At 34.6% G+C, this 14,112-nt stretch overlaps 1 protein-coding gene across 5 annotated transcripts in view; it reads right to left on the bottom strand.

Annotated features, from left to right (window-relative positions):
* The window catches only part of LOC138324812 (uncharacterized), a 53,190-nt gene that overhangs the window by 6,037 nt on the left and 33,041 nt on the right, over positions 1-14,112 (bottom strand). For all 5 annotated transcript variants that reach the window (XR_011208683.1, XM_069269982.1, XM_069269985.1 and 2 more), the window contains 12 exons: positions 12,832-12,955; positions 12,076-12,242; positions 11,197-11,330; positions 9,730-9,883; positions 8,501-8,577; positions 7,518-7,773; positions 6,856-7,022; positions 3,734-3,908; positions 2,956-3,105; positions 1,812-1,982; positions 1,072-1,165; positions 77-143 (listed from right to left, as the gene is read on the bottom strand). Coding sequence is in view for 4 of the 5 variants with exons in the window: in XM_069269982.1 (XP_069126083.1) it covers positions 77-143; positions 1,072-1,165; positions 1,812-1,982; positions 2,956-3,105; positions 3,734-3,908; positions 6,856-7,022; positions 7,518-7,773; positions 8,501-8,577; positions 9,730-9,883; positions 11,197-11,330; positions 12,076-12,242; positions 12,832-12,955 (1,736 nt within the window). In the remaining variant the exon portion in view is untranslated. The remainder of the gene's footprint in view (positions 1-76; positions 144-1,071; positions 1,166-1,811; positions 1,983-2,955; positions 3,106-3,733; positions 3,909-6,855; positions 7,023-7,517; positions 7,774-8,500; positions 8,578-9,729; positions 9,884-11,196; positions 11,331-12,075; positions 12,243-12,831; positions 12,956-14,112) is intronic.

Genomic DNA, 14,112 nt, shown 5'->3' with positions numbered 1-14,112 from the left:
AAAATAAATCGCACACAAAAGAAATTTAGTTTACAGTAGTGACCACCTACATTAACCAGGTTGTGATGATACTTACTTTCTCTTTGTCCACCTCCGGTACCTCAATCTCTTTTGTAGCCATGTAGGCTTTGTGATTAATTTTCCTGGAAAATAAAACAAAATGATATGTATAAACTTTGTACATACTTACTTGACTTTTAACATTACCTATCTTTAAAAACCTTTAATTTTACATGGTTTTGCCAAACTTTCCCAAACTTGATAATATTTGAGGTTGACCTCAAAGGACACATTAATATGACTTAAAAAGTTTGAAACTGTATCTGACTTTGATTGAATTTTGTGGCATTTGAGCTTAATTAACCTTACAGTTACCCTCCTATAACCTAAAACCTTCATAAATACTGATCTCACCAATTTTAATTCTATAGCCTAACTAAAAATTGCAGTAACACAGTGGATCCTACACTTGTCCTGTTGGTTAATGTCATATTCTGCTTAATATCACATTTTCTTGAAGCACCCAATCTATGTATATATTTAGTATAGTCCTTTGAGTCAGTAGATACCTAGAATATACCAGGGTGATACACTTCCATTCTGTACCAGAATTCTGTATCATTCTTTGTAATACTGTGGAAACCACCTAATGTCATGCTGGTTAATGTCATATTCTGCTTAATATCACATTTTCTTGAAGCACCCAATCTATGTATAGATTAAGTATAGTGCTTTGAGTCAGTAGATACCTAGAGTATACCAGGGTGATAGACTTCCAGTCTGTACAAGAAATCTGTATCATTCTTTGTAATACATTGGAAACTTTTTAACATCATGTTGGATAATGTCATATTCTGGTTAATATCATATTCTCTTGATGCACCAAATCTATGTATAGATTATAGTCCTTTGAGTCAGTAGATACCTAGAGTATACCTGGGTGATACACTTCCATTCTGTACCAGAATTCTGTATCATTCTTTGTAATACAGTGGAAACCACTTAATGTCATGCTGGTTAATGTCATATTCTGCTTAATATCACATCTTATTGTCTGTCCACTAAACTTACCTGACTTTACATACAACCAGAAAGATGATGATCAACAGGAGGAGAGCACCCAGGACGGCTCCAATAATAATACCTATAGGATTGTCTTCTTCACCTGTCGACAGAAATCAAGAGGCCCATAGTACCCATATCATTCACTAGCTGGTTACAATTTTGTTGTCATATGTATAATTTACATAATGAGTAATGAGTGAGAGAATGCAAAGAATTTTTGGTAAGTTCACCTGTTTGCCATATATATGAAATCCAGAAATTTCACCTAAAATTAATTCTTTCAGCATAGAATTCATTAAAATAATCATTTTTTCATCCAGTAATGCTACCATAAGATCAAAATTGGTTAAAACAGCAATTACATTTTTTTATTGTCAAATATCGTTTAATCAACACATCCATCCCCGAAATTACAAAATGGACTGAACCTGTTACAGATTTGAAAGGGTTCAAATATGTATTTTAGAGTGAATGACTTAATTAAAAATTCAAAAGAATTAAAGTTTTGAGAGAAAGTGTATTTTGCATTGCTTAATTCTGTATTTGCATATTACAGAGTTATCTACCCTTGTGGGAAATAGATATTGATTGTGACGTCCTGTGTTTCAGAGGTTAACATCATACTTTTCAGAAAAAACGACATTAGTTACTCATAAAATGATGACATCACAATAGATACCTACCCGAAAGGGAGGTAACTCTGTAATTTGCGATGACGGAATAAGCCCCTAATCAATGATTCCTACCTGAAACAGAGGCTGCGACATTCCCTGTTGACCCCACGACTAATTTAGAGGAAGTGCTCATTGGTCCGTAACCCCCATGGAATACACCACGGACGGTACAGTTGTAGGAGCCTGGGGTCAGTGATGTTACCGTAAACTTAATCATGCTGTAACTGGCAGTAATGTTTACAGCTGAAAAACAATAAAATAAATGTAACACCACAGACAAACAGTGTCATTAAGCCAGGAATAAAATCTGTATCCTTAATATCTGAACCTGGTTTTCCCATATCCTTCAGTCTCGTGCGATTCACCGTATTCGACCCAATAAGCGCCCATGTCCCTATAAGCGCCCTCCCCCTTTTTGAGGCCTCGATTTCAATTGTCCACGCATAAATAAAGACCAAAACTACAAACTACTGTCTAGATTTGCAATAATTTCGTCTTATTAGCACCTTTTCATATTTTTTAATTTTTTTAAACGCCCTGGGCGCTTATTGGGTTGAATACGGTAAATCTCATTTACAGAAATGATAAGACAATTGTCATAGAAGACTCAACAAAAATCAAAATAATACTGCATATTGTAGCTACATTAAACACACCTTACAAACACCATGGGTATTTTTCACTGTGGCACCATTTTGATTTGATGCCACCAGAAGAGAGATTATGAAGATCATTATAGCATAACTATTGTTGTCTTCTCTTGCCATGAAAGTATACATGTACATATAAATTTAAAGGTGGGACTCCAAGCTTGTTCCATGATCAAATTGAAATAGGGTTGGTGTAATGTTAAGCCACTACCCTTTCACATAGCCAGCGCTTGATCCCCATCGTGAATGTGAAAAAAATCAGGGGTTCCCTGCCTGATCACGTGAGGTTTTTTTCAGAGCACTCTGATTTTTCCTTCCCTTGCAAGCTTTTATTTAGGCCATCAAAATGATTTGTATAAGTTTAATAACTTGTTTCGCAACTAATGCAAAATAAAAACTGAAATCTGAAATACGAGCAGTCAATGCAAAATAAAAATTACTTCAGTTAATTTATCATTACTGAAATCTGAAATACGAGCAGACGACACTTTCACAGTCAATGCAAAATAGAAATTACTTATCATTACTAAAATCTGAAATATGAGCAAACGACATTGCAGACTTACCTGTACAGTTTTGTTTACTACAATAGGTAACCTGGTAGGCCACAGCCTCACCATGATCTGGGGAGTTCCCCTCATACGGACCCCATGTCATGTTAAAACCGTTAGGCTCCATGAGGAAGGTCTCTACATCAGGAGGTGCATATTTTGGTACTGTAAAACAATTGATAGTAACACTTGATATATGGCTTATATAACATTAAGGATCAATTGCGGAAGAATTTTCTTTTTATTAAATACATGTAACCGACCAGCACTGAAATTCAATAGTCTTTAAACAATAAAAAAATGATATTTTTTTTTTATAATTATGATATTGGTACATAAAAAAGTCTTCATCAAAATTTATTAACTCAGTCACAGCAGAAATTTCATAATGAACTGGTCTAGTCTCAGATTTAGAAGATTTTAAAAGTGTCTCTGGGGTGAGTGAGATAATAAAATCATAGAAACTCTTTATCTTTTTTCATATATTTCATAAAGAACTGGTCTAGTCTCAGATTTAGAAGATTTTAAATGTGTCTCTGGGGTGAGTGAGATAATAAAATCATAGAAACTCTTTTATCTTTTTTCATATAGCATAGAATCTGAGGATCTTTAAACCAGGTTTTTTTCTTCAAGCAAATTTAAATATATCTCCCGAAAAAAAACATTTTTCAAACTAAGATATTTGATATTTACTAATGTTAACGACCATTAATAACCAGGACTTGCATTCCCTAACGACATATTGTTTTACCCTTATACTCTGGGTGAATGATACCAAATTGTTAGACCATACCTCCATATTTAAGGTAGGGTACAGACGTGCCCCAGACAATTCCACTGCTGACCAGTAAACCTTTAGTTGTCTGGACTTCTACTGACATCCCAAATCGGTAGTCCCGGAAAGATTCTGTCAAATTGACCTCCAGCTCATTCACGGTTTTACGCACGACCTTGTCCTGTAGCTCCCCCTGGTGTTCAAAATATTGAAATATTTATCCATATTTATTCTGACAGTTACTTATTTCAAAGAATGTTCAGTAAGTGAGACCTCTCAGGGTCGTATTCTTAATCAATGCAAGATTACAAAAAGTGGACCCTCGATATTCCGAACACCTTCGTTCCAAGCTTAAACTGTCAGGTTACAAATTTTGAGTTCGGATTGTGAGTTTTCCAGACTATTGGCATCCAAATTATCGGAGACCCACTGCATATATTTTCACAAAATCTTTTTAAAACAATTCTTCAAAAAAAAAAAACGAAGATTATGAATGAAGGAATGTAAAGTGCTGTGTATTTCTTTTTTTCAAAAGATGTTTTCTTTTAATGAGACTAATTCATCCTTGACAGAATCTCAGATATCTAACAAGATATTTTAGAAAATCAGTACACTTAAACAATGATTATAGATACCCAGTAACATTCATAAAGTAAATAGATTTTGAAATTTTTAATATTTATAGATACCCAGTAATCTTCATTAAGTAAATAGATTTGATATTTATAATATTTCTGTCACCTTTGATATAATGAACAGGTATTCTCAATAACAGAGCTCATCTCCTGTACAATGAAAGTTTCATTCCTAATCCATGGCCTTATATAGATTACTAATGTGTGACCTCGAATTACTAATCTGTGACTTCAAATTACTTATCTGTGACTTCAAATTACTAATGTGTGACCTCAAACTACTAATGTGTGAACTCAAATTATTAATCTGTGACTTCAAATTTCTAATGTGTGACCTCAAATTACTAATCTGTGACTTCAGATTACTAATCTATGACTTCAAATTACTTAAATGTGACTTCAAATTACTTATCAGTGACTTCAAATTACTAATGTGTGACCTCCAATTACTAATCTGTGACCTCAAATTACTAATGTGTGACCTAAAATTACTAATGTGTGACCTCAAATTACTTATGTGTGACCTCAAATGACTAATCTGTGACCTCAAATTACTAATCGTGACTCAAATTACTAATGTGTGACCTCAAATTACTAATCTGTGACCTCAAATTACTAATGTGTGACCTCAAATTACTAATCTGTGACCTCAAATTACTATGTGTGACCTCAAATTACTAATCTGTGACCTCAAATTACTATGTGTGACCTCAAATTACTAATGTGTGACCTCAAATTACTTATGTGTGACCTCAAATGACTAATCTGTGACCTCAAATTACTAATGTGTGACCTAGAATTACCAATCTGTGACCTCAAATTACTAATCTGTGACCTCAAATTACTAATGTGTGACCTCAAATTACTACTGTGTGACTTTGAATTACTTATGTGTGACCTCAAATTACAAATGTGTGACTTCGAATTCCTAATCTGTGACCTCAAATTACTAATCTGTGACCTTCAAATTACTAATCTGATGTGACCTCAAATTACTTCAATGTTTGATTACCTCAAAGTCTAAATTTGCAGGTGTAAATGACCTCAATTATAAATTACTTATTTTTGTGAATTAACCTAATTGTTCTTTTACTGGACTTCAATCATGATAACCCGCATTGCCGTGATTGTGACAGTTGATCTAAATTACTGAAGAGCTTAAACAATCGCTACCTGTTACTGAATGCCTGGTGTAACAATAAAATAAAGGAAAAATTGCAGCCATGGTGGTCTCATTTTCTTCGACCAATTTAAACAACTACTATTCACTGACCTTTGTTTGGTGTCATGACCTAGAATAGAACCATTGATGGTGACACAGTCAAAACCATCGCTGTCTCCCTCGCGACATCCTCCACTTTGCGATGTTTCCTCCGGCAGGTGACTTAAAAACGATGCCCGCTTTAGATATATTTCCATAGGACACCCCATGCCATCATTGTACATTTTCACTACCCTTTCGCGTACTTTTAGATCGGTTCGTGGCTTTGACATGTCGACATATGATCGGTTGAGGACCGCTTCTAATTTTGGCTGTGATCGGTTGAACCACTTCTAATTTTGGCGCAATTTTAGCGAGAGATTAAAATAGTAACGTAACGTTACACATGTGCAAACACACATGTAACTTACCGGTAACTTATAATATGCACGCGTTGGCAGCTTGGCGATCGACGATTTTTAGTACTTCCAAACTTTTTTATTCAGTATAAAGTTCAAATTCAGAGTTAAATTGACATTTTAAATATACCTTACTATAATTATGAAACTGAACAGTTGTTTTAGCAGATACTTTCTTCTTGACCTTCATATTTATTCATTAACGGTACCAGTATTATCATGTTTAAATCAATATTATGTATTCTTCTACAGCTAGTATAACCTGATTGTGTGTTATCTCTTTCCATGTTTGATTTTTTTTTTCAATCATCTTATTTATATATTTACAACAGCTATTTCAGGAAACTCTGTCAGTCAAGTTCGTCACATGTGCTAGGTGTACTACGGAAAAAAACACCCAACAGTCATGTATATTACAGCGCGAATTCTATATATCAGCGTTATTTATTTTTACAGCGTAAAACTTCTATTTTACAAATATTAATTTTTCAGATGTTTATCTATGAACATTTGTAATTGTTTCGACGTACTTACAACGTCCCGATTGCACAAATAGGTTGCATTGTGTAACGTTTATTTATATACACACTTCAGCCAATCACAATGCGTGTTACATAGACACTTCACCTGTACCATGTAGCGATATAATCTACTACAGTGAGTCGATACACTAGTACTGTAACACAATCGTGCAATCTTATGATAGAACGGCAGTAAATGGTCATTCAAAGGACAGAAGGTGCTATGTAAAACCGTAAAAGGTCAAGTTTTAGTAATCCGTCACCATGGATATAAAATAAATAACTTAATTATCCCCTCCTCCCAAGGGCTACGTTCCTACTATCCGTTGCCATAGCAATCATTATCTGATTTGAATTACTTTACCTTACAAAGGTCAGAAAGTTTTTGACGGCGACACCAGACAATGCTGTAGTTGGTGATGAATCTGACGGTTGGTGCGAAGGTCTGGGATTGGTCTCGCCACATAATTCGCACATAAGTCTCATTCAGCGCTTCCACCGTAAACTTTCCTATGTGTTTTACAACAGGCCCTGTAGAGAAAAGAGGTACGGGTATTATTTTTCTACGTGATTTATTTTTGCATATGCACTTAGAATTCACGAAAATAAAACACCACCAAAAATATTTAACGAAAATAAAACACCACCAAAAATATTTAACTTTTTTTTGTTTGCATATTTCACAGGCAATTAGAATACACGAAAATAAATCACCACAAAAAATATTTAACTACAAGTGAAATAGAATGATTTACCTGTAAATCAAATCCCTGTGAAAATGTTGTTTGGGATCAGAAAATGCCAAATTACCAGTAAGTCACCACAAAGTTGTTTTACAATATACTGTACTGACGCAAAGAAAAACAATTAAATCAACAATTGACAACTTTGCCGACACGAAGATACCTCATCAACGTTTGGCCTTATCTTGTGCTCAATGATATTTTGATATCATGACATAATCTGTCTAAAACGTCCTGATCACTTAAATGGCCCATATCATAAGCATTGAGGTTATATACTTACTTTGGTTCAGAGGAAGAAGATAAAGTTGGGATGAATCATTCAGAGAGTATCCTTTTACATTCTTCAAAGCCAGCTCAACACGATATGTACAAACTGTACACAACCCATGTATAATTAGATAATTCTCGGAGGTATTCGTGTGTTTCACTGTAGAGTAAATTTTTGGGGCCATCAGAATTTGTGTGTCGTTTTCCAGGAGATAGCTACTGGCGTTGTAGAGTTGGATAGGACCATTCTGTACTCTCTCTGGGATGTTCTGTTCAACAAAAATCAAAATGTTAATAATACAAGTCACAAATATATACTGGATCTTGAATGAGTGACCATTTCATTTGAGATTTTATAAAACAAGCATTTTCAAAGTTTTTAAGTTCGCAAGCATTCACAGGCGAGCAAAACATGATCTTCGAGATGAGTTTCATAAAATCTCATATGAAATGTCTCAATACAAATAAGATATTTTTTTCAGATAAATAAAATAACCTACATTTTGAAGAATCTCTATGTCAAAATGTACTGTTACAATTATCCAGTGGATGCAGCCATTTTGTCATGATATCCTGATGAAATGTCATTATTTACTGACATCAGGTCATGACATCACAAAGGATTTCCAGCCAATGAAAAGTGCTCCAGGTATTGACATATGTGAAGAATATCACACATGGATATCAGGTGGATTTAGAGATCAATACCACTACAGTTGAACCTTATTAACTTATTCACCCCTGAAAATTCATAATGGACTGGTCTATTCTTTGATTAAGATTAGTCTAAAACTGTCTTTAGGGTTGAATGAATGTAAAGCGAAATATATGAAACGTTCTGATCTGCTTGAGTTGCTTCCCTTTGTTTTACTCCGTCAGTAATGACAAAGTGAAAGAAAGTTAAGTAACTCTGATAGATCAGAAATATACAAAAAGAATGAATAGTCTGCAACAACTGAATAGAATTTCAGGTATATAATTATAAGCTCAACATACCTTCCAATACAGAATTATAGAAGTACTGTTGATGCTCTCGTAGAATCCAGGCTGTATCTTGGGGTTGTACAGAGGAACTGGAAAAGCACAGGGAAATAGTAAGATCAAAGGCCATATAAGGACAATGAAATGTTAATGACAAACAAAAATTATTGTTTATATCTTTAAAAAGATCTAGATGTAAAATGTATCTATTCATGCTGTAGGAACAGTATGATTAGTTGTTCTATGACCTAATTAGTCCGCTAAATCTGCCTATATAGCTTTTAAAAAAAAATTGCCTGATATATATATATAGGCAATAATACTATAGGCATATAGGCAATAATACTATAGGCAGGTTTAGGGGACTATATACAACCCAATAAATGGTAAGTGTATTGCTAGATATGGTCAAACCTGTCTATAAAGACCACCCAGGGGACAACGGAAAAAAGTCTTTATAGCCAGGTGGTCTTTATACACAGGTTAAATTGTAATGCAAATGAACATTTGAGATCTATAAAAAAAGTGGTCTTATTAAGCAGGTGGTCTTTATACAGAGGGGGTCACTAAGGCAGGTGTGTAACTTGCAACATTACAACTGTAAATTCATAGAATCATTGTTCTTTCTTGTGACTTTGGGGTGAACTTAATCAGCCATCTATCTAGCTGGGTGGCCATGTTTTGACAGTCTCTTCAGTGGCTGCTTTATACAGGTTTGACAGTTAAGTCCAATTAGTTTTTCAATGGTCTGACACAATTTGAACGTTTGACTTTATTTTCTATTTGTTTAAAACTTCCCTTGTGTAGAATCGATACCATGTGTCTGAATAGTATTATCAGTAGAAATATTTTCTACTAATCAGAAATTTTGAAGTTAAATCTTTAGTTTTATACCCTATGTTTAAATGTGATATCATTTCTATAATGCTCTACAACTTGGGTATAAATACCCGGTAAAAACCAAAATCTTAGTGTTTTACCCTGTGTCTGAACATCATACTCAAACAATGTATTCTGTATTTGCATATTACAGAGTTATCTGCCCTTGCAGGTAGGTATTGATCGTGACGTCATGTGTTTGCGAGCGTAACGTCATATTTTCCTGAGAAAACGACGTGAATTGCGCTCACAAAATAATGACGTAATAATCGATACCTACCGCAAGGGAGCTAACTCTGCAATATGCAAAGACGCAATAAATATATTCTCTTTGAGGAATAAATCTTGACGGAGTAACATCGTACCTTGGGGTTGAGTTTTGAAGTGGACATCTGCTGGACTGCTGCAGTATCCCAATACACTGTTGTTATAGACCGACTGAGCTATGATACTGACGTTGTATTCGGTGTCTGGTACCAGCTGGTACAGAACAACCTTCTTTGGTTTACTTTCCACTTCCTGTCAGAACACCAAACCATTTCAGATAAAAACTTTGACTCTAAGGCTTATAATGGCACATGTTGCAGAATTGCTAATAAGTTGTACAGCTTTTACAACTATCCTTGTAAAAATATAAACATCTAAGACTTGTTTCATAAAATCTCATATGCAATAAACACTCATTTAAGACCATATATACATGAACTATTATAAACTTTGACAATGACATCAACCTGTTATTGTGACCTTTGACCTTACCTTACAAGAATCTCAGATTTGACCTTATAGGTATCCTAGCAAGATGATTACCTCTCACTTCACATTATCACAAACAAGATGTTAACCTCTGGCTTTCAATGTTGATGTTTAACCTTTCCTTACAAATATTGCAGAGAAATCTAGACCTCTGACCTTCAATGTTGACCTTTAACCTACCTTACAGATATTCCAGAGGAATGTTGACCTCTTACTTTCAATATGGAGCTTTAACCTACATAACAGGTATCCCAGATAGACGTTGACCTCTGACTTACAATGTTGCCCTTTAACCTTACCTTACAGATATCTCAAATGGATGTTGACCTCTGACTTTCAATGTTGACCTTTAACCTACCTTACAGATATCCCAGATTGATGTTGACCTCTGACTTTCAATGTTGACCTTTAACCTACCTTAGATATATCCCAGATCGATGTTGACCTCTGACTTTAAATGTTGACCTTTAACCTTACCTTAGATATATCCCAGATGGATGTTGACCTCTGACTTTTCAATGTTGACCTCTAACCTTACCTTACAGATATCCCAAATGGATGTTGACCTCTGACTTTCAATGTTGACCTTTAAACTTACATTTCAGGTATCCCAGATGGATATTGACCTCTGACTTTCAATGTTGACCTTTAACCTACCTTACAGATATCCCAGATGGATGTTGACCTCTACCTGTTATTGTGACCTTTGACCTTACCTTACAGGTATCCCAGATGGATATTGACCTCTGACTTTCAATGTTGACCTTTAACCTTACCTTACAGATATCCCAAATGGATGTTGACCTCTGACTTTCAATGTTGACCTTTAAACTTACATTTCAAGTATCCCAGATGGATATTGACCTCTGACTTTCAATGTTGACCTTTAACCTTACCTTACAGATATCCAAGATAGATGTTGACCTCTGACTTTCAATGTTGACCTTTAACCTTACCTTACAGATATCCCAGATGGGTGTTGACCTCTGACTTTCAATGTTGACCTTTAACCTTACCTTACAGATATCCCAGATGGGTGTTGACCTCTGACTTTCAATGTTGACCTTTAACCTTACCTTACATGCATCCCAGCGAGAGCAGTAACGTAGTGTGTAGAGTAGATTCTTACTGCCACTGCTTTGGCTCCAGCTGAGACTGGCAAAGGTACCATTAGCTATGTAACTGATGTCTGTTACCTTCGCAGGTTTAACTGTAAAAAATCCAAGGTCAATGGTAAGAATCAAACAGAAAGTAACCTCCTGTTCAATATACATTGTAGTTAATTATTCAATTTCACATATCTTTTTTTTCAATGAAAGCTGTTATCATTAATTTCAACAAACATAGCAACCCTTCATCTCAGTATGCAACAAGTAAAATACATATTCCTTTAAAACCTTAAGCATATCTGACCCCTGCAATCCTGATTGATCTTCAAAGTCATTCACTTAATGCAAGTTACTACAATACATATCCAATACCTGGTTTCTGGGTATCTTTGTTATTGAGGAGCCCTTTTTAAATATTCTTAAACTTATTTGACCCCAGTAAATAAAGGTCAAGGTAATTCTTTTACACAAACTCAGTATCCAATCATAATATAGAAGCATTATTATGTATTTCTGATGAAAAATGTCCAGTTTATTACAATTTTGTACGGGTTTCTGATGAAAAATGTCCAGTTTATTACAATTTTGTACGGGTATTGAAAAGAGAATGTTCTTCGCTTGGGATGCACAACCTGACAAAGGCAATCGCAATAAATCAAGCAAAAATTTCCACATGATCTAAAAACATGACTGTTTTGATTGATATTTCAATTCATGTCATCAATATACTTTTTAGAATTTTATTCAAATTGGTATGAAAAAAGCTTACAATGTAAATTTTCTGACTTTTTTTGAGAAACCAACATGACACATTTCATGGACAGGGAACAACATATTCAATCTTACCAGGAGGATTGATTTTGAAAAAATTAGAGACAGGTTTGTCTAAAGGTCGCTGATGGTTCGTGATGTTGATTCGGAAAGCATGTTCTCCGACCTGAGCAGTCGACCATGTACATATAGCTTCAGCTGAAGTGGTGTTCAGTGACGGACATCTTTCCCAAAATTGTCCCCTGAAATGTCAACACGAGCAAGACATCTAATTCTGTCATTTCTATTCTGTTCAGATAACAAGGGACCTATTTGGCATAAGATTTTTCATAAGATTTTTCAAATAATTGTTTTATTTCAATACATTGAGTTCTACTGCTTCAGAAGCAAATCTAGGTCATTTAGTTAAACAAATACTGTGAAATTCATCTCAGTCACAAAGTTAATGATTATCATAATGCTCTTTTGCGTTCTAATGATTGAAAGAGGACAAAGATATTAATAATTAGCTAGGTCAAGGTCATTTATTTAATTAAATTCATAGTCTCTATGTCCCTATAGCTGATTACATGAGCTTTTTATTAATTAACTCAGCACACACACACACCCCCTTCCCCCCCGAATATAAATAATGAACTGTTCCATCCTTTGAATCAAAAGAGCTCAAATGTATATACAAGGGTGAATAAGCTAAATTCATTACCATATCACTTTCATATGGTAATGAGAATTGAATCTGATCTGGAACCTGACCAGTGGCAGATCATGCCCAACTTTGACATGTGCATGACCTTGACACTGACCATGTTCAAGGTTACTGTATATACTTACACTGTCCACTCCCAAGTGATGTTGATTTTACTGCTGCGGTAGTCTGTTCCGTAGGATAGGCGGCAGGTGAGGCTCTCCCAGTTATAGTTCACACAAGAAAGGGAATCCGGAGTCTTTGGTCGACCTGGCCAGAAAGCAAAAGTGCAAGTGTACTCTGGTGACCTTTGACCTAAAGAGGTCAAACACAAATACTTTGATGTGTTGGGAAAGAGTGCAGGCAGAAAATAACCGTTTAATTAACAAACAATAGAAATTTTTCTTGAATTTTGAAGTGTTTTTTGCAAAAATATGATGCGTAAAGGGAAGCAGACTACAGCATCCGACTTAAATATTTTACTGAAGTATACTGTAGTTCAGACATGAAGCATTATTTCACGCACAATAAGAGTCTGCAATGGCTTTAACTTTGGGGTTGTTGACTATACTAAATAATATTAAAATTATCTTAAGAAAGGCAAGCAGTAACATAGCACATAAAATTTAACAGGTAATTTAAATCATTGTAACATTTGAAGTTGCCTTTCACTTCCAAATTATTCTATTGAAAGTAGCCATTTATGCCTAAGTGCTATATTTTCTGGTATATTTTAAAGTATTTGTTTGTGTATTTTTAGCAATAAAACGAACACAATAACATTATCACACTCCATAAATCTTGTTAGATCAAAGAAAACTGTGAGGAGTTTGGATGACTTAATAAACAACCGCATCAACAAGGAACGTTTATTTTATATATACCAGTTATATTGTCAGTAATTCATTCACACAGAAAACAGTCAATTATGGATGGGATGTTGCATGCATGTGTTAAGAATTGTTTATCTAATTGTGTGTAACAGGAGAGAGGAGAAACTACGGCGGCCAGAACGGGATTCGAACCTGAGAACACTAGTTTAAGTTTTAAGTGAAAGGCTAGGGTACCTTTCAAACTACCATGGAATTTAAACTGCTTACATGTAAATCTTCAGTATATCGTTTCTATTTCTCTTTTGTTTTTTAAAGTTCCTTTACATAGATTTTTGTTACCAAATAAAAATTTTTTAAAGTTCAAAGGATATGGTTCAGTAAATGGTTCAAGAACTATAACTCAGATCTATAAGAGACCAGCTTATACTTATGTTATATGTACACACAAATTGACATGAGCAAGTTAGGAAAAATCACCACGGTTACTGAAATTGTATGTTTTTATTATACATAAAGTACTTTGATGTAGTCGAAGATTACTGCAATTAATGAACCAATTCTAGTTATATTTGATGCAGTAGGAAATTGTTACCT

The sequence above is a fragment of the Argopecten irradians genome, chromosome 6 (genome assembly GCF_041381155.1).
Source record: "Argopecten irradians isolate NY chromosome 6, Ai_NY, whole genome shotgun sequence".
Lineage (NCBI taxonomy): Eukaryota > Metazoa > Mollusca > Bivalvia > Pectinida > Pectinidae > Argopecten > Argopecten irradians.
This window is presented reverse-complemented; position numbering and strand designations above follow the sequence as displayed.